Source organism: Crassostrea angulata, chromosome 1 (genome assembly GCF_025612915.1).
Source record: "Crassostrea angulata isolate pt1a10 chromosome 1, ASM2561291v2, whole genome shotgun sequence".
Lineage (NCBI taxonomy): Eukaryota > Metazoa > Mollusca > Bivalvia > Ostreida > Ostreidae > Magallana > Magallana angulata.
In genome coordinates, this window is record NC_069111.1 from 22,883,770 (window position 1) to 22,904,938 (window position 21,169).

Sequence of the window (21,169 nt, forward strand, 5' to 3'; positions counted from 1 at the left end):
AAATAAAATAATAAAGATATGCATTTGATCTTCATATTTATAGAGGCACCCAAAACAAACAGAAACAATGCGGTGGAGAAACTGCCCAGCATGTATCTGGAAACTGACCTTGACACTGGGGACTCCAAGGACCTGTCTCAGGTCCAACAGGTGCTCCACAGCTACAACTCACTGCCCCGGGGTGCCGGCTACCCACTGGAGAACACTGACACTGACACAGCCAGATTTGAAACCCTAGTTGCCCAGAATGTAAGAGTTTTGTGCTAAAGATATTTATTTAAAAACACAACTGTGCCTAGGCGAATTCAAGACGGGCAAAATGTAACCCCCGTTTGCAAGTGTAGAAGGGCGAAAATTACACGGGGTGAAAATAACCCTGTATATACACTAGTTTTTCTGGTCGATTAGATTTTTTCTTTGGAGATGAACATTTTGTAATGAAATCAACACTACATGTACCATATTTTGTAAAGAATATAGATATGAAAACTGCATCTAAGTTTGTAGAAATGAAAGAAGAAAAATGAAAATCATGTTATTGATTTTTATTGAACAGAATGTTTCCCTGGAGGGCTCCTCTCTCTCCCCAGGAGGTGCTCCTTTAGAGGGCCCTGAGAGCCAGTGGGACATCTCCGAGGCCGATGAAAACACCAAGCGCTTCTTTGGTATGTGAAACTGGGTGGCAGATATGGTTGGTGCTATTGGTAGCTAGTTTTGATTATAGAACACCACTACAAGGTTGCACCATGGAAACACAATGCATTGTGGAGAATATAACATTTTTTCATAAAAAATGTTTCTAACATTTATTAGTTTCTTTTTTTTTTAATCCAGTTTAGATTTGAAAAGTTAACGTTTTATTATTAACATAACATACATGTACTATCTGCCAAGCCAGTTAGTTTTCAGGATAAAATTTGAATTGGTATTCTCTTTGTTATCAAAGACAATTTTGTCATAGACATTCAAGGAGATTGGTCATTTTGATAAAAAGTCTATATATGTATGCATGCATTATATACATTGTAAATATTTGGAGGACAATTACTATATATATATTTATATACATATTACTTATGTATTAAGAGAGCTTTAATAAGGAGTACTGGTACATATAATATATATATGAAAAGCTGGGAAGATTTTTAGAATTATTATATAATAGCAGGTTGTTTGTTTTATAGTTTTAATAGCATGATTTTGTTTGTTCTGAATTTCATTTAATATTTTGGCAAAATTAATGCATATTTGTTATAAACAGCTTTGACAATTGGCATTTTCATATTATGATTGTTTAGGTCACAAAAAAAAAAAATCCAAACAATTTGTCTGCACCGAAAGTTTTTATTGTCTTTGTTAAACTTTAATTGATAAAAGATGAAGGATAACTGTATGCAGAAAAATATATGCCCTCGTTTCATCCCTTTAACCCTCATCAGCTAGCAAATTTAATGACCTGGACCAATTAAACACGGAGCAAATTCAAAACAACTTTTAAATAACTGTTATTTAGAAAGAGCATTTATTTTCTAACTGTGCTTGGGAAAATCCAGGACAGGGCAAAACCATTTGCAAGTGTAGAAGGGCAAAAATAACCCTGTATACAGTGGCTTTTAAACATCAACAATTTCTTTGTAAGATAGGCAGACTGTTTGCATTTTATTCTTCACAAATTTTCTTAACTGTAATCTTCAGAATTTTTAAACAGTATTTAGCACTATATATTCTGAAAACAAAACATTCAGGGAAGGCATTTCTGCTTGTAGACTGCTTAGAGGGCAATTTCCTTTTGGGGAAAAAATGGATACATGTAAATATCCTTGACGCTTTGAATTTACAGGTATTATTCCCAAAGAGAAATCCAAAGTGTTAACTGTTAGAGACGTGAAGCGGCAATCTGAACAGCGCAAAGAAAATCACAAAACTCATCGGGAGGATTTTAGCCCTGGTCAGTTATGATGTCATCATGTCGCCATAGAGACGGCATTGTCTTTTCTGATTCGGGTCAATAGGGATGAGGGGGTTGACAATCTCTTTTAAAAAAATCAATACTTGCCAGATTTTCCGATTTGCAGTGATATTAATTGCTAGCTTTGCTGAGTGAAGACTGATTTGCATCTCATTATTATTCACATTTATTTTGTCAGCATTTTTTTTATTATTCTCTTTTTATTGTTATGCCTTATTTGGAAACAGCACTTTACACGGAATGTTCCTAGATCACCCTTTAGTAACTAATTCTTAAAATTTCACATTTTTTATTTATTAACATACCGTATTTTATTTACTAGAAATCGATTTAATATACATGTACCCTGTGTTCATGAATTGATATCGCATTGAGTTGTTGATGTTTATGACATTTATTATCTTCAATTTGTTATGTGTTTAATTCTTTATACTATAACAGAAAAAAATAAAGAGGAATGTTGTATTATCTGTATATTTTATATAAAAGGAAAATTATACATACATATTCATATATTTATTATTTATATGCAAGTCCAGTAACAGCTTTTATAATAGGTTTTTTTTTCCTTCTTTTTTTTTATCACAGACCCCTCCTGGAATCATAAAGGAGAGTCAAGTGACCAGGTAAAGACTAGATTGTGTATCAAAAGACTGAGAATAACACATTTATAAGGAAATGTATATGTACATAACTAATTCTTTATAACTGGATCAAAAGAAAATCTTAACTGTAATGACTTGTATAAATAAATGATATTTTGTGCTTTCTAGGCTGTAGAGCCACAAACAGCTAACTCTGCTGGTAACCACCCAGTATATGAGAATCTGCCTCCGGTAAATTCAAGCAAACCCTGGTCCTCTGTGTTGCCTAGCAATCCTTCCTCTGCTCCATCCTCACGGCGCTCTTCTAGCCTCCATCTGATGGGGCCGCGACCTTTCGTACCCTTCCACCTGCAATCTCACACCCCTTCCCCTGTTACTCATGTGGAATCCCCAGTCACTGTCTCCATCAATAGCAGCTCATTTCACCAGCCCAGCAGGGATGGTGTGGTCAAAGCCACTCGAATCATAGTCCAGCCACCGTTCAATGATGAAGCGAACCACACGAACCGATCCATGACAGGCAGTGCTCACAGTTCCACGGGGATGTTCAATGTGAAGCGGACCCCCAGGGGGCGGTACATGACCATCTCCAGCAGTGAGCCGGTCAGGCTAGAGACCTCTCTCATCACGCCCACCTCCCCTAACACTGCTGCAGGGGACCTGATCACCAACAGAGTAAGTCCTCACTGGTACTACAGGTAGAGTGGGGGTTGACCCAAACCGACGGACCAAGAGTCAATGGTCTTGCTTGTCATTCAACAGGCCTAGATTTGCTAGTGTTTCTATATATGTTATCTCGGCTTCATGTCCAAATAATGCTTGAATTGCTCTCAATATATAATAATACATTTATGAATTCATATATACATATATTTATATGACTTTGCATGAAGATATGTAATTTTTCTCATGGAAAATATATCCTGGTATATGTACCTACCGTATATAAAAATTATGCATTCAAATGCAGTAGCCATGAAAAAAAGTTCTATAATGCAATTGGTTTTTCACATGATTTACATATTATTTACTATTTTATGAAGCCCTTATAACTTTGTACTGATTTTCTCATCTTTCCTTGTCTGTGATTATAGATGGACATGGTTCCAGACATTGTCAAGAGTTCCCAGAAGACGCCCCACCAGTTGGATGAAGAGGCCATAGAGAGGGAAATTGTAAGTGTACTAGATCTTGTAATGTTAATGGGTGTGTGAAATTATAGTGGAAAGGCTACTCAATTTTATATTAATAATATAACCATTGAGGCAAAAATAATAAAGTAAAAGACATAATAATCTCTTGTATTTACGGGTACCTGTGTATTTTATCTTGACTGACTAAGGAAATCAATCAGCATGAAAATAACCTGATTTTAAGCTCACCTGAACCGAAAGTTGTTAACAAAAGCTTGTATATATGGTGAAGATTTCAAATTGTAATCAAAGTACTGAAGAACTGACGGGAGTTGATTTTGTCGATGTTTATTTATTTTAAAATCAATGATATGTTATTTGGTATGACAAGTACATGTATACGTAGTTTCTAATTTGAATTACGCATATTTTTATAATATGAATTTTTGAACTTTTTCGACTAGAATGTCGAGAAACTTCCATATGAATCATGTTAAATAATATTTAAAGATAAAATTAATTCAATCAAACTATGTATCAGTGGTAGAAATATTTCTCGAAAATTGTATGGATCCAAGCAATTATTTTATATTGAACTCTAGTCTCGTTCAACCAAACGCTCGGCTGACACCGTAAATCTCCGACAAGGGTTTACGGAGACAGCCGAGCGTCGAGTTGAACGAGACTATATTGAACTCTGGCGTAGGAATACATACGACTACAAAAAATATTTAAATTGTTCGTACCATTTAAAATCTGACTATTTTTAAGGTATTTGTAAATAATTTTCGTTTTAAAAAAATGCTTTAGCATACATTACATCGAATTCATCAATTATTTTCAAGAAATAAGTCTTGTCAGGAGCAATGATTTGTGCTGAGGTCCAAACACTGTTTCACTTTCGGTTTGTCCGCGTGACTGCATAGGAGAGTTGACATACTTGCCAACTGACCCGATTTCGTCGGGTCACACCCGATTTTTCAACCCTTCACCCGATTATTTTTTATGACCCGGCGGGTCATGCTTTTCACCCGATTTTTGTCGAACAATCCGAAAATCTCCCGATTTCCGGATTTGGTTCGTAAATTACGTTGCGCGTTTGACTTCCAGTTATCAACCCAAGCTAAGCTTGGATTTACATAACGCGTAAACAATGCCGATGGCTTTAATAGACACATTATTTAATAAGTGTAATTATTATCGTGAGTTGTTTTGACTAAGCGAAGGTTTAAATCATTAAGTTTGATGGCTTCCAATAAGAAAAGGTCTTCATCGGAGCCAACGGAATCAAAACCAACAAAAAGAAAACGATATTTTTGTCGCTACCTATCAACATATCTGGGAAAATGAATTTCCATAGGTAAAACAAAGTAATCGAGTACAAAACGAGGCTTTTGCGTTCTATGTAACGCACATTTGAATATTGGATTTTGTGCTCAAAATGATCTGACTAAACATTCAAAAACGCTAAGTCATGTATAGAATGCTTTTTAATACACAAGTCTTCCAAGTCGCTTACAACTTTCATGACATCATTTACAGAGTTCAAAAGCAAGGTTAATGTAGCAGAAACTCTTTTTGCATTTTTTTTTTCAGCTGAACACAACCTACTATTTTCTGTGTCAGATCACTTTACGAAATTCAAAATCAGCAACTGTTAGTTAAAATGCTTCTTTGCAATAAAGTACATGTATTACACATAAGTTTTAACACATATTTCTATTGTATATACCTATGAAATGCATGATAAATATATCGTGAATGTCGTTACGCGCTATGACCAGATTTTTTACTTTCCACATCTGGTCATGACCAGATTTTCACATGTTGGAGGTTGGCAAGTATGAGAGTTGATTAAAAATCAACTCCCAAAAATCGTGACGCCCGGATCAAAACGGGGGCCCCAGGTGGGGTTCAAAGTTTATCATAGAAATACATAGGAAAAATGTTTAAAAATCTTCTTCTCAAGAACCACTGCACCAGAATTCTTAATATTTCACAAAAGCTTGTATATATGGTGTAGATTTTAAATTGTAAAAGTTGTGGCCTACAGACCAAAACTGGGGCCCAAGATGGGGCTCAAAGTTTAACATAGAATTACATGTGAAAAATGTTCAGAAATCTTCCTCTGAAGAACCACTGCCTAAGAAATGCAAAAAATTATGCAAAAGCCTATACATGTAGTGAAGATTTTAAATTTTAAAAATTGTGGCCCACGGATCAAAACTGGGGCCCCAGGCCGGGTTTAAAGTTTAACATATATAGGAAACACGTTTAAAAAATGTTCTTCTCACAAACTAACAGTTAGAGATATTACTATGCTAACATCCTTGGCTATTGTAGATTCTAAATTGTCAAAATCGTGGCCCCCGGACCAACACTGGGGCCCCAGAAGGGGATCAAAGTTTAACATAGAAGTATTTAGGGAAAAATCTTCTTCTCAAGAACTACAATGCTACAGTTTTTGAGATTATTATTCAAGCACCTCAACTTGTGAAGATTCATAATTGTGGAGGCCCTAACCCCCAGACTAATACTTGGGCCCCAGGCAGGGTTCAAAGTTAACCTAGAAATATATAGGGAACATGTTTGAAAATCTTCTCAAGAACTACTGTATACAGTGCAACAGTTTGTGGGATTAACGTGCAAGCATCCATGCTATTACAGACGCTAAATTGGTAAAATTGTGGCCCCAGGACTAATACAGAGGGGTTCAAAGTTTAACACATAAAAGTAAATAGTAAAAATGTTAAAAAAATCTTCTTCTCGTGAACTACTATGCTTCAGTTTGTCAGATTAATAAGTAAGCATCCTCAAATAGTATAGATTCTAAATTATAAAAGCTGTGACCCTTGATCAATTACTGGGGCCACAGAAGGAGTTCAAAGTTTAACATTGAATTATATAGAGGAAAAATGTTTAAAAGTCTTCTTCTGGACAACTACAGTGCTTCAATATGTAAGATTACTTTGCAAGCATCATTTAAGAATTTAATGTAACTCTAAATTAGTAAAGCTGTTTACTATTTGGCTAATACTGGGGCCCAAGAGGGGTTCAAAGTTTAACATAGAAATATATAATTATATAAATGTTTAAAAATTTTCTTCTAGAGAACTACAGTGTTACAGTCTGTGAGATTTCTATGCAAGAATCCTCAAATGGTGTATATTCTAAATTGTTTAAGCCAACCATAAACCATGGACCAATACTGGGGCCCCAGAAAGGGGTTCAAAGTTTAAAATGGAAATGGCATATGCTACAAAATAGAATGTTACAACTTTTGTTCAGTTGAGCAATTTGGCCCATGGGCCTCTTGTTTAGGAAGTGCTTGCTGTCTGTTTCCAGTACTGTAAATACATGTAGCACATTTTGACTAGTGAAAGAAAGCATGTTAAGTGTATCATGTCTTGAGTACATATTATATACAGCTTTTCATATTCATTGATATGCATTATATGGTACATACAGTATATTCATATGATCTGTTTTTATAACTCAGCATGCCTGTGAAATGTTCTTATGCAATTAGAGCATTTAATTATAGGCAAACTCGCTAAAAAATAACATCCCTCTCTTACCTCAATTTTTCTGATAATTTTGGTTTTTAGAAAATTGCTTGTTATTGGATTTAATTGCCTTCCTTAAAAATAGTTGCATGTTTTTGAGATGAGAACAGAATCACGGAGAGTTATGGAAACTGTTCTGCATGTGATGAATGAGTTTGTGGACACTGCTTGTTTTTGTGTGTAGCTGTATGTGCCCAATAAAGTGGAAATCCCCGAGAGGTACATCCCCGACTCGGACGACGAGAGCGTCACGGAGGAAGAGAAGATCAAACGGGAGGAAAAGGCAGAGAAAATCAAACGACTGCTCACCAACTCCAGGTCAGTGTCGTAGGCCTTGAGTGTGTCGTCAAGTTTAGGTGTTGTCATTAATACACTGCTGTCTGTCTGGATCTGAACTTGTAATGTTTGGTTTCTTTATCTCTGTAATACCAGTGGTTCTATCACTTTTACAAGGCAGATTTAGGGAAGATTTTATTGCGGAATTTTAGAACTTGCAATTTCTATTGTCGCCTTACTAAATTGGTGCTTTTTTCTTCACAGCACTTTATTACATGTACTTTATAAATGTACTAAATAATGTTTTCAACAACTCATCAAATTCACTAAGTCTTGTAAATTATTGGGTAAATGGAAAATCTACATGTACATTAATCCACAGTATATGTATTCTAATTAGTTTCGTTATTTAACAGAGCCTCTGTCACCATCGTCGGAAATAAATTAGTGTCGTTCCTCTCTCCATTACCCGTGGGTCAGTTTAAACTTCAACGCTCGTTATAGTGAGCAAATATTCATATATATCATCCAATCAAATTAGTCGTTACTGAAGTGGAGCTCTTCTGTTGGGGTACACTACCTTATATGAATAGCATTATTCAGCATGTGACTATATTTGCGTCAGACAGATTCTCCAATCCAGTGAATAAGTCGCAAAGCATGACGGTCTGCCACATAAACGTCTTTATGATTCAATAGACACAGGAAATTGGTACAATTTGTGTTTTACTTTAAAAGGTAAAAACTAAAAAAGGAAATCATTACACACTGTACACTTTGTTCCATACTCGCATTGAAACATACTGTTGTTTTAATAAATAAAAAAAACGATCAGTATCGAAAGTCTGGCAAAGATACGCATAAAAGTATAGACAGTTTGATTTTAACGGTTTTAACAATTTCTTTTTCTCGTCTTTAAAAATATTGAAGTAATTCCTCAGGTAAATTTTAAAATATTTTCATCTATTAGAGTCAGAAGTTGATATTTTGTTTGATTTTTGTCTTAATTTAGCTCAATTTCTTCCTCTTTTGAAACTGGTATTTTATTGCATTTCAGTGGACTAGGCTATTGATTTACTGTTTTTATAAAATCATTAAATATTGTCCGCATTAAACTAAGCGAGAAATGAACAATGCTTTTGAAATGGCATTGGAAATATAACGAACTCTAGCACCAAAAAAAAAAATGTTGTACGCTAAACATTCTGAGGAGTGTCCCTAAAGAAAATTTCAAAGTGCATTCTACTAATGTTATCCCAAACCAGTGGTATCATGAGAAAAACATACTGAAAGAGCGTTTAAACGGACCCTCGGGTAATGGAGAGAGGAATGACATGTAATTAACCGTGGGTTCAGACAATGTTCTGTCACTGACTTGACTGTATCGTACCTGTGTGTTTTTCAGTGTTCAGCACTCACTTTCTCAGCCAGACGTCAGCCAGGTGGGCGAGATACACCAACAGGCTCACGAGCAGAAGATCAAGCGAGCTCATCTCCTGGAAGTCAGCCAAGAATTGGCCAAACAGGTCACCCTCAAATCTAGGCAGGCAGCTGGTACGTGACCATCATCCTCTCTTCCATAGGATGAATTTTATTTTTTAATTTAATTTTCTAGGTCTGGGAACCAAATGCATGATATTTGGTTATGATTTTACCTTTTAAGGAGAAATATCTTTAGAATTCTCTTTTTTTTGTTTTTTGCAAAAATTAGATTTCCCAAAGCATCCAAGGTATTTAGCTTGTAAAGCTAGTGTGTACTTTGATCCTATTTCTATTTTGTGTGTTGAATTGTTTGTTTATCAATACATGTATTAGTTTTTCATTGCTAGCATGGGAAATTTATTTATATTTTTAATTTCACTTTAATGTTTTGGGGTTGAGTCATACTGTGTTGCTTTTTTTAGCTCACCTAAGCTAAAAGTTCACTTAGCTTTTCTGATCACTTTTGTCCAGCATCATCTGGCTGTCTGTCTGTCTGTCTGTAAACTTTAAGAATCGTCTCCTAAAAAGTAATATGCGCAGAAAAGATGTAACAATAGTAAAAGCAACCTCAGAGAGTGTAGATTCAAATTGGTCAAAATCATAATCAACAGTGGTAGGTTGGAGCCACATTGGTTGGGGTGGGGGGGGGGGGAGGGTCCAATTTTCCAAATAAATCATTTTAAATTATTCACAAAAACTCAGATGTTTTAATATATGGTTTTACTTATATGCAAGCATTTTCAATTGACATATTATTAATTCTTAAAAATTGTTAAATTGTTTTGACCTTCGCCCCTGGTCGCCCCTGGAGAATTCTTGGGCCTCACAAAGGTTGATGTAGGTTTAAATCCCATAGATAAACAGTTGTTTAAAATCTTCTTGAGAACTGCAGTGCTCAATATGAGATATGGCTATAATATCATCCTGTTACAAAAGGGGCTCATTGATTAACATTAGAATATCCAGGGCCAAAAAATCTTTCTATACAGGATCAATTATGCAACATTGTCCAGATATTTTGTATATATATGACCCCATATAAAAGCTGGTTTTTATTATGTCTGATGTTGCTCAGGTGAGTGATGTGGCCCATGGGCCTCTTGTTTTATTTATCAAACACCATGCTTGAATGAGTTTCTGGTTTGATTTTGACAATATCATAATGAAATTTCTTCTAGCATCTGCAAATAAGTCACATGATGCTCAGTATTTACACAGCAGGTAAGGTGATGCCACATGGTGATAGAACATTGGTTTTGATTTGTTGTTTAACACTGGTTGTTGTCTTTCTACAGCACTTTGGACCTCTGTCAAAACCATTTTCATGTAGCTGTCAAATAAGTAATAAAATCAAATTGGACTGTATTATTACAGTGTGTGTGTATGTAAATTTAAGAATAGATATTTTTTTTAAGAATTCACTCTCAATTTTATCATCATACTTCTATGCTTTTTTCTTGTGGATGTCTTAAATACGTGATTACGTGTTCTAAGAAGGATTTACATTTTGTACTTTCTTCAAATAATGGTTTGTCAATACATATACACTGTACTAGCATTTTAATTTCAAATTTTATGAAGGATGATAACAATGATAACAATGATAACTTTTTGAATCTATTATTTTCCTAACTTTATTTTCCTCAGTTGATTTGTATTCCTCACATTGCTCTCTGATCAAGTTTTTACACAGCAACTGCAAAATCATCTCACCATACCCATACCAAAGTTCATCCTGTTACATATTTTATTAGCAAATCATTGGACATTGATTTCTTTAATGAATACATGTAGAATCTATTTTTTTTTCCTTTATAGCTGCATTTAGAGTATTAAAAAGATAATTTTAGATGAAAATGCTATTAGTGAAATATGGGATAGCATGAGTTTTTAACCCTGTTTGCCTGAAATTTGTTGGTTCTTTGATTAAACAATTGCAAAGACCATTATTTAAATTTTATTGCCATAAAAGCATGTTGAATTAGCATGATTCTAACTTGTATAACATTCAAATAACAAAATGTAACAGTGTGTATTTGTAAAAGAATATTTCTTATACCAGTAATTAGGGCCTCACTCTGTGGACGCCCTATAGTGATCAGTCTGTCCATCCGTCTGTCCGTCCATCCTTCCCTCCGTCTTTCCATCCAATATTGCTTGTCTGGAGCATATCTTCTCTCCCCTTGACCTAATCTGGTTCATATTTCATGCACAGAGTGCCTATGGGCAAAGGGTGTGCAGTGACTTTGAACCATGTTTTGAGGTCTACGGTTAAGGTCATAGCAGAATTATATACAAAATCCTTGTCCAGGGCATATCTTCTCTCCCCTTTGTTCAATCTGGCTCATACTTTACTCACATAGTGTCTACAGCCAAAGGGTATGCAGTGACCACGCGAAAATTCTTTTTTCAGGGCATATATAATTATATACTTTCCACTTAGCCCTATTTGGCTTATACTTCACATAAAGAGAGCTTTTAAGTGAAGGGTGTGTAGTGATCTTGAACTAATTTTCAAGGTTAAATATGAAGGTCATAGCAGAATTATATAAAAAAATGTTGTAGGTCAAGTGTCAAGGTCATATCAAAATCATGCAAAAATCATTTTTAAAAGCATGTATACACTCCACTTAGCCCAATTTGGCTAAGTCTTTACTTAAACGAAGCTGTTTGGTTAATGGAGTGCAGTGAACTTGAACCAAGTCAATGTGAAGGTCATTGCGAATCTCTTTATAGTCAGTTTTAGACGGTAGATTATTTCCCATTTGCTTAATCTTGCTCAGATTGAACAAAAATGCCTGTATCTAAAGGGTAAAGAGATTGAATTAGAAGTCCTATGCCATCTGGAAAGTTTTAGGTCAAGGAAAAGCAACATTCTCTGAAATTCTTTTCATCCTTTTGTCCATTATTTAAGCGGGACCCTTTGAAATGGTCACCATCTCAATGTTGTCTAGTTACTGATTAAAACTTTTAGATGTATGTACATGTAAAATGTACCTCATGGTGTACTAGTAATTTCCATTTAAAAAGTATTTCTATATAAACTTTCTAGTGATTTTTTTTTAATAAGTGAATTAAAAAAAAAGAATTTTTAAAGAAGGTAAAAAAAAAGATGTGAGGAAGAGAAAATTGAAGAAATAAAATACCTAAAGTTAGTAAAATAAATTTCAAATTGATAACCTACATTTTAATAGTAAAAAAAGTATAAAAATTGATAAAGTGGTAAAACTGTTAGAAAAAGAATTCAATGTCTTAATTTTTTAATCAGAATAAAAATACCACAGTTTTTTTAAAACAAAATATTTTATAATATCTTGGTTTTCTTTACAGCTGAGCGAGCCAAGCGGAGAAAGACATGGTCTGGGTCCCCGAGTAAGGTCCCTGATCCAGTTCTGGATGCAAACGACTTAGAGGTCGACCGAACCATGGGCAGTATGGAGTACTTGGCCCCCCATCACCGCAGGCAGGAAAACATGTACATATAGGGTCACTTGAGACAGGAAAACATGTACCAGACCAGAGATCTTGTACGTGTACACATGGGCCATCTTACAGATCTTGAAAACCATCAAATTTAGTACAAATGAAATGCAATAGAAAAGTTGCAATTTGTAACGAGAACTTGGACACAAATAGTTTGTTGCAGTTTGTAAGAGCAAGATACAGTCATGCAATTACCTATAAAAAAAGAAAGATATCGGGTTTTCTATGCAGTATTCTGAATTAGGACAATGTGGAAGAGTATGTTCATTTCAAATTTAATTTGAATCTTATTTTCTGTTTAACATGTTTGATGTACGAAGGCCTCTAAATGCCTTTAGTAACAGTGCTAATGAAAGATGAGGGGAAAGTGTTTTCTAAACAAGAGAGGTGGTGTCATGCACCTCTCCAATAATCGGCCATGTTTTTTGACTTAACAGCACTCAATACAATATTTCAATGTAAATTATAATGCACTGTTCTGGTCAAGATAAAGAAAGATAAATGGAGCCAAAGAAATGCTTTTAACAAACTGTGTACTATATGTAATATATAAGCTGTGTACTGCTTAGCTGCCTTGTTTGTGTAAATTTTGCTTCTGCCGTGTGGAGTAGCTAGTGTTTAGTATGTCCTACCTCATAACCAGCTCTGATATGATTTGAGATTATTACACTTGAGTTGCTAAAAAATTTACGTTCATTCTGTGGTGTTTTTTTTGTCTATGACATAGTATGTAAAAGTTTGTTTAGTGTTGGTGCTGTTTTGTTAACCACAGAATCTTGAATGTCTTGATTCTGTATATTAAATGTGAGAACTAATGAAGGTTGTGTAGATCACATTCAGTGACAAATTGTTCCAATACATTTTTTCTACATTCCGTTATGGGTTTCTTTTGTCAATTTACAAAATAAAACAATTATATCAATATTCTATAACCTTCAGCTGCAATGTATGCAATATATAATGTCGGTAATTTTGACATTTTTTTTAATACGTGTAGATAAATGTGGTTGTGAAATTGTTGGCACTATTGTTCGATACTGTTGAATATATATTTAGTATGCCGCATAGCATAGAGTAAATTTTCTATTTGACTTGAATACGATTTATAAAATGTTTATATATATGTGTAATGTAAAGTGTGTCATGTCACAAATGAACAATGCATATCATTGTTAACATAATATCTCATTTACATAAACATTCTTGATATTGTTTCATTGTTGCTATTATTAATTGATACATTTATAATATTTTATGAATTCTATATATTATATTTTTTTCTAAATATATAAAATTAAAAATTAGAAAAATATTACTTTTGGTTTTATTGTTGTTGTTTTTTTTTTTTGGAGGGGATAATTTTGGTTATGCAAGTGTAAGGTTTCGGTAGGAAACAATCTTCTATGTACTTGGAAGGGGAAATCAATAACAAATTAAAACTCCTTTTACCAATTGAGAGGTCAACAAAGAAGCAGGTATGTTTTCTTATAATATTTGCCCTAAAATTCAAAAATTATTCGATATCTTTAGAGAATTTGCATACAATATCTTGAATATGTGTGTATGTAAAGTACTAGGTTGTACACCTTTATCATGTTTTCAAAAAAGAAAAATAACCTCAACATTTCGCCATATTTCCCAAGTGTAGTCAAAAATGATTTAAAATAGCACATTTTCTGATAGTTTTTTGAAAAGGAAAATGTGTCCGCAACTGTCACCCAGCATGAAATTAATACATTTTGTGAAATCACATGATAAAAATATAAATGAGAGTCATTGCGGGCAACGGCTGCAAACGTAGTTTTCTATTCAAATAACTATTGAAAAAATGGTGTCGTCTGCTTAGTTTTAATACCGAGCGCAGCGAGAGGCGGGCGAAGCCCGCCTCGCGAAGCGAGGATTAATGGTAACACGTATATATAAGAAAATCAGTGAAAAATGAATGTTGAATCAGGGGTACTTAGGCCAAAAAAAAATTCTTCCAGCCCTGGGCGCCGCCATATTGGCAGCCATTTTGTTTTTAAAAAGTTAGTTCGATCATTGATTGACTGGTACTTTTCGATGTTTATTGCCCCTAAACTCGATTAAATAAGTTCCAGTGTTTCAATAGAAGGTAATTCGAATTAAAAGAAATTAAAAACGAAACCAGATAATTTTCAATAGTGCTTCAATCAAGAAACACGACATGTTCTATGTATGTCTTATCAAATTATCGGATGGAAAATAAAAACATTAAGGTCAAAGAACTGATCTTTTAGATAACGAATAAAGTATTTAATTTTATTACAGCGGCATTCATATGCATCAAATTGATAAACAATGAAAGAAGAAATAAAAAATAGTTCGGAATAACGTTACTCTCTTCGGCTATTTCCGAAGACAACACTTGAACGTTTTACGTCTGAAATATGACGTCACAATGTAGACTGAGCACGCGACGTTTAGTTAAACTTTGGCTAATGATTTGAGAAGGCAACCAGGCGGATCCTACTGTGTGTGTTTCAAGTAAATTTTATTCTACAAAAATCAAACTGCACTGTGTTAAATCTGCGCTCGGTCCAACGGTCATACCGTTTACATATTAAAAATATGGGAAAATGCGCTCTTTATGACGTCACAATCACCATTATGAAAGTTTAATCAGGTAACTATTTATATATGAACATGGGTGATATCAGTTTTAATTGCTATAGTGTCAGTAATACCTCTTAGTTAATTTATATAATAAACACAAAACCAAGAGTAAGAATTTTATTTACATGTACAAGAACAGTAAATATACATGTAAGTGTGATAGATCGGGATTTTGTTTCTATTTATTATTATTAGTATTCCGATCCCGATGTGATTTATTCTATTACTTTGTTAACGCCCACTTTATACGATAGCCAATAACTTTAATGACATTTGTCTATTGTTCTGTCCCATATATAAAGCCGTGTAAGTCCTTATTTGACGAAGGAGACGGCTGGTTTCGCTAGCTACTTTTCTCCTGAAGCAAGCAGAGAGGGGGAGGGAGACAGCTGGTTTCGCTAGCTACTTTTCTCCTGAAGCAGAGAGGGGGAGGGAGACAGCTGGTTTCGCTAGCTACTTTTCTCCTGAGTCCCGACCCGTCTCGTCTGTCTATTTAAGGTCCCTGTTAAAGTTAGGTTTTAGGGTTGGGGGATTTTAAGTATATGCTATTGCCTTGTGTTCTTATTTTGTTATAATAAATTTATAAAGGGTTGTTAATCTTGGTTTTCATTTACTTTGGGTTTGGTTTATTATATCTGGTTTATCTATAGTGAGAGTAAAGTCGTTTTCATACCTTATTTATAATTTAGTAAAGTTTAATTCTTAATGTAGAGGTCTAATTCAGTCACAAAACAAAAATAAACACAACTCGAAGTACTGATAAAAACCTATACGGCACTGACCTGCTACATTATTTGGTGAACCGTGACCAGGATAGGGTTTGTACTACAATGGTCAGTGGCACGTGCTTCTCACTTTGAGAACCCTATTCAGTGATTCGGACTTGGCTGAATTCTTTTGTTGTCAGTTTCTATTGTATTGTGGGTTTTTTTTTTATTTCTTTAGCTGTGTAATGGATTTGTGGGTTTGAGAATTCATGTTGTTCGTGAATTGAAATATTCAGTAGATTATTTTTGTACTTGAATTTTTACGCTGCATTTTTTCATCATGCAGTTATGTTTAGAGATGATAGAGAATTTTTGCGTGAGAGAAATTATCCCTCAGCACATATTCAGACCGGGAATGGTGTCCCTTATGAAAGTTCCGATAAGTCCAACGAAGTTAGAGTAAATACTATTGATAGACAGATAGAAGAGTTATCAGCAAAGTGTGGTTTTTTAGAGAAAGAGCTTAAAACGAAGTATTTAAAAAATGGTCTTGCTTTTGAAAATGTTAGTCAGACGGCTAGAGAGAATCGAACGCACGTGCAATCTGACAATTATTTGGCACAGTCTAGTCATTCAAAGTATAGAAAAGAAATTAAGTCGCCAACATTTGATGGTAGTTTTGATATTCATGAATATTTCATTCAGTTTGAACAGGTTGCTAAGTGGAATGGGTGGAGTAAGAGAGAATGTGCAAGTCAGCTTATTATGAGTTTACGGGGGTCTGCAAGACATGTGTTATCCGAAATTCCATTGACAAAGTCTGACAATTATGATGTTTTAAAAAATATTTTCAAGAGCTATTTCAATCCCGGAGAAAACGTGAAAGCTTACCAAGTTGAGTTTAAAACAGCGCGTAGACAAAATGGGGAAACAGTCGAAGATTTTGGTTATGCTTTGAAAAGGTTAGCCTTAAAATCATATCCACATATTCCCTATAAATACTTAGAACCTCATATTGTTGACCAGTTTATCTTTGGTTTAGGGGATATTGATTTGCAAAAGCATGTTCAGTTTAAACATCCCTCCACAATTGAGAAAGCGATAGGTCTAGCAATAGAATATGAGAGTATCGTAAGTAATTTTGTCGCAAACCAAATGCCTGTTTCAGTTCACACAAGTGACAGCGATTTTAATTATTTAAAAGCATTTATTAGGGAAGAAATTCAGAAAGCGTTTTGTGAACATTATGTTGATGAAGTTGATTCTTTACCGAATTCAAACACGTCTGTTTGCAGAAACTTTTCCCATAAAATTACCAGTAAATCATGCCATCTGGTTGGTCATTGTTCTGAAAGTTCAAGCTCGTTAGAAACAACTCTTACTCTCGAAAAACCTTCAGGGACTAATGCCATGGTCGGGTCATTAGTTTCAGACCGTTCAAACCTTACCGAACACAGTCGACCATTCGAGGTAGAGTCGCAGAACCAAACAGAAACTGGTAAAACGCCGGATAAAGTTCAATGTTCCGAAGAAAACGCGTGCATTGATGAAATTAATACAGCACACGATGGGCCTGTTGACTTTAAGTCCAGTTCTACATGTAATAAATCCGAGTGTTCTGACACTGAGTTACAGACTAAAACAGTTTCCAATTTAAGTGATAATGTAGTAATGTCAACTTTGAACCCCGAAGCAAATGTTTTTATACCAAACTCTCAAACTTGTTCAGATTTATCAGAAAAGAGAGAGAACGAGAACATGGCGAATTCTGTCCTGGAATGGAAGCTCGATGGAAGAACTGTTCCCCCTGGTAAAGTCAATTCTTGTATGAGCGGTGAAATCCCCTTACAGTTGTCGTTCGTGGGTACTACTTCTATGTACAAGCCCGTCAGCCCAGTATTGTACCCTTACTGCCGACCCGAGCATCCGAAGGGAATTGGCTAAATGTGTTTTAATTGATATTACAATGTCAGTTGAAAATTAGAGCGATGTAGCATTTATGTGTTCGTTTATTTGTTTATTTTTGTGGCTTATAAACTAAATTAGATTTTTGTAAAATTTAATAGGATATTAAACACGCGTAAATCTAGTTGGTTAGTCTAACAGTAACTATCCTCTGTCGATCTTGTTGACAAAACTGGGATAGTATGCCTGTTAATAACCCGTGTAAACATAATACTTTAATGTACTGTAAAGTTCCGTGTTCTGTGTTCTGATTTGATATATGGATTCAGTTATGATATTTATGACATGTTTATTAATAATTCTTTTGATTTTTCAGACCATGTATTCACCAATTTTATTGCAGTTTATCCAGACACCCATGTTGACCAATGCAAAATTTGGAAATGGACTGGAACTTGATACATTCAACTCGATATATTTCAAGTGTCTGATCGCCTTCATAATATCCGATGTTTTACCGGTATCCACTGTGTTCATTCTGGAATCAGCGATATCCGTGAATATTGTTTTAATCGTGTGTAAATGTTGTGTTGTTCCCTTAGTATTATATTCCGGAATGTGTTCCAATTCGTGATTGCTGAGGACCATGAAGACTGGTACTGTGAAGCCACGGTGAACTTAGCAATGTGACATATTCCCCTGATTGTGTTATGTTTTGCTTATATTTTGTATTATGTATGTTTTTGAGGGAAATTTGATTGAAATGCACCACTTGATTTTAGTCAAATGCATAGCATTTATCTTTAAGGGGGGAGGAATGTAATAGATCGGGATTTTGTTTCTATTTATTATTATTAGTATTCCGATCCCGATGTGATTTATTCTATTACTTTGTTAACGCCCACTTTATACGATAGCCAATAACTTTAATGACATTTGTCTATTGTTCTGTCCCATATATAAAGCCGTGTAAGTCCTTATTTGACGAAGGAGACGGCTGGTTTCGCTAGCTACTTTTCTCCTGAAGCAAGCAGAGAGGGGGAGGGAGACAGCTGGTTTCGCTAGCTACTTTTCTCCTGAAGCAGAGAGGGGGAGGGAGACAGCTGGTTTCGCTAGCTACTTTTCTCCTGAGTCCCGACCCGTCTCGTCTGTCTATTTAAGGTCCCTGTTAAAGTTAGGTTTTAGGGTTGGGGGATTTTAAGTATATGCTATTGCCTTGTGTTCTTATTTTGTTATAATAAATTTATAAAGGGTTGTTAATCTTGGTTTTCATTTACTTTGGGTTTGGTTTATTATATCTGGTTTATCTATAGTGAGAGTAAAGTCGTTTTCATACCTTATTTATAATTTAGTAAAGTTTAGTAATGTAGAGGTCAAATTCAGTCACAAAACAAAAATAAACACAACGCGAAGTACTGATAAAAAACCTATACGGCACTGACCTGCTACATAAGTAACAAAAGGGCGTGTTATGATACTTGTCGCTACAACATTGCACATCATGAAACTACTGTATATATATTTCATAAAGCAGATCAGTATGGTTATTGAGCACTATCAAAAAACACTCTACTTAAACCACTTGTGAGATATATTGGATAAAGACTATATACTGTACATGGAATGCATGATAAATGACCTGATGGCTATAATAGTATATACAGTTTGATAAAAGGTATATATTAATAATCTTTTAGATTCTTTGAATGCAGTAAAATATAATTTAAATTGCCTCATTTACAAAGCTCATTAAGCAAAAACACATTTTCAATCAAACACTATATTGCATGCCATAGCTAGTGTTATTGTTAATATCATTTCAATTAAAATTAATTCTTGTAGTGTATGTGATTGCATGGCTAAAGAAATCTGTTTAGTTTCAAACTGTACTATTTTTCCTAAAATTAATCTTAAAAATTTAAATTATCTTAGGGGATTTCAATTTATACCAGTATCTAATTTATATAAAAAACAACTTGAGACAGTTTACACTTTTTCGTAATCCGCTTTGCAGGTTACCCTTACTCTATCTGGACCTAATTTCCCTAAAAGTTTGAATTAATACACCCAGTACTACAAAATTGATAGTTTAACAGAATGAAATGTTACAATTTTTCTGGATACTGACATTTCCACATTTACAGTTGGTGTAAATTTTGATTCTACAATGACCTTATTTTTAGTATGTGTACCACTTAAACAGATTCTTGTTTAAAAAAAACAGCACTGCAGGGCTTTCTAAATTACAGGTACTACATACATACCAATACCATTATTCTGTAATTTCTAAGTACAGTAACATTGGATGGTGGCATAATAGTGAGATCCTTCTTAAACAATTTTATAAACACTATTAACCTCTACAGTATATTAAAAAAGAAAAAAAACAACAACTCACTCTGCAAACAAAGTATCACAGATAAAAACTTCTCTTCATTAAATGTTCTATAGAAAGCTTATATGTACTGAAAATGTCCTCATCTTGAACATAACAGAACTGTACAGTAAAACATGTCGCAAAAACCGAAGTCTCAGGAAATGGACAATATGAATGCGTTATCAACGTAATTCTTTATATCCCACATGTATATAATATGGTTAAAGACTATTGGGAAATGAATTAACATGACTTTCCTTTATTATGGCATGTTTGCTGTAACAGTACTGTACAATGCTCGGCTTTACAGCAAAAGTTGTCAGATATGTGTGGCTTGATCACACTGTGGTACATGCAAAAAATGTTGATTAAAGAAAAAAGATTGTCAGATACCATACCCAAGTAAAGCAAGAAAATAATTCTAATTAATTAAAGCTAACTGTAATGAGCAAACAAAACTGTGTCAAATGGGATAAAAAAGCAAAAGATGATTTCGTTTGCAAAAAAATGTACATGTACATATATTTCTGTTCCACCACCACATTTGATGTTAAAATGTCCAAACTTGGTACGGCAGTTATCCTAAACATGCAATGGGACTTTCTCTCTCCAGTGCAATTATAATCCTTCAGTGACCAAAAAGATTTTCATACTACATGTATGGTTTGTTAGCTCACCTGATCCACAGGATCAAGAGAGGTGGTGTTTGTTATTTGCAATTTTTCACAAATTACAAAGTTGCACATTCTCTATCTGGTTTGGTATAAAAATCAACTTTGTTCAAGCAACTAAATAATCTTACAGGAATATAATAAGAAAATACATGTAATTCAAAAGAATTGATGTTTAAAAATAGTCATCAATGTTGTGTTGGCAAGATGGGAAGCTGGTCTTGGTTTTTCATTGCTAAAAATTGGTAATAACATCCACTATTTTGGATTTTTCTCTTGTTTTAGTGATGACAAATTTCACTATATAAATGCAAAATGTGGTACTGTTTAAAAAAAAACACTGCTAAACACATCTTACATA

The 21,169-nt window shown here is 34.4% G+C and overlaps 1 protein-coding gene across 1 annotated transcript in view; it reads left to right on the forward strand.

Moving 5' to 3' along the window:
- LOC128178578 (uncharacterized) overlaps positions 1-13,829 on the forward strand; it is a 35,843-nt gene extending 22,014 nt beyond the window's left edge. Inside the window, exons 24-32 of the mRNA XM_052845824.1 lie at positions 44-249; positions 557-665; positions 1,841-1,948; positions 2,558-2,595; positions 2,743-3,249; positions 3,669-3,749; positions 7,458-7,591; positions 8,955-9,103; positions 12,362-13,829. Coding sequence (XP_052701784.1) covers positions 44-249; positions 557-665; positions 1,841-1,948; positions 2,558-2,595; positions 2,743-3,249; positions 3,669-3,749; positions 7,458-7,591; positions 8,955-9,103; positions 12,362-12,516 — 1,487 coding nt within the window. The 3' untranslated portion in view covers positions 12,517-13,829. The remainder of the gene's footprint in view (positions 1-43; positions 250-556; positions 666-1,840; positions 1,949-2,557; positions 2,596-2,742; positions 3,250-3,668; positions 3,750-7,457; positions 7,592-8,954; positions 9,104-12,361) is intronic.
- Positions 13,830-21,169: the final 7,340 nt, after the last annotated feature.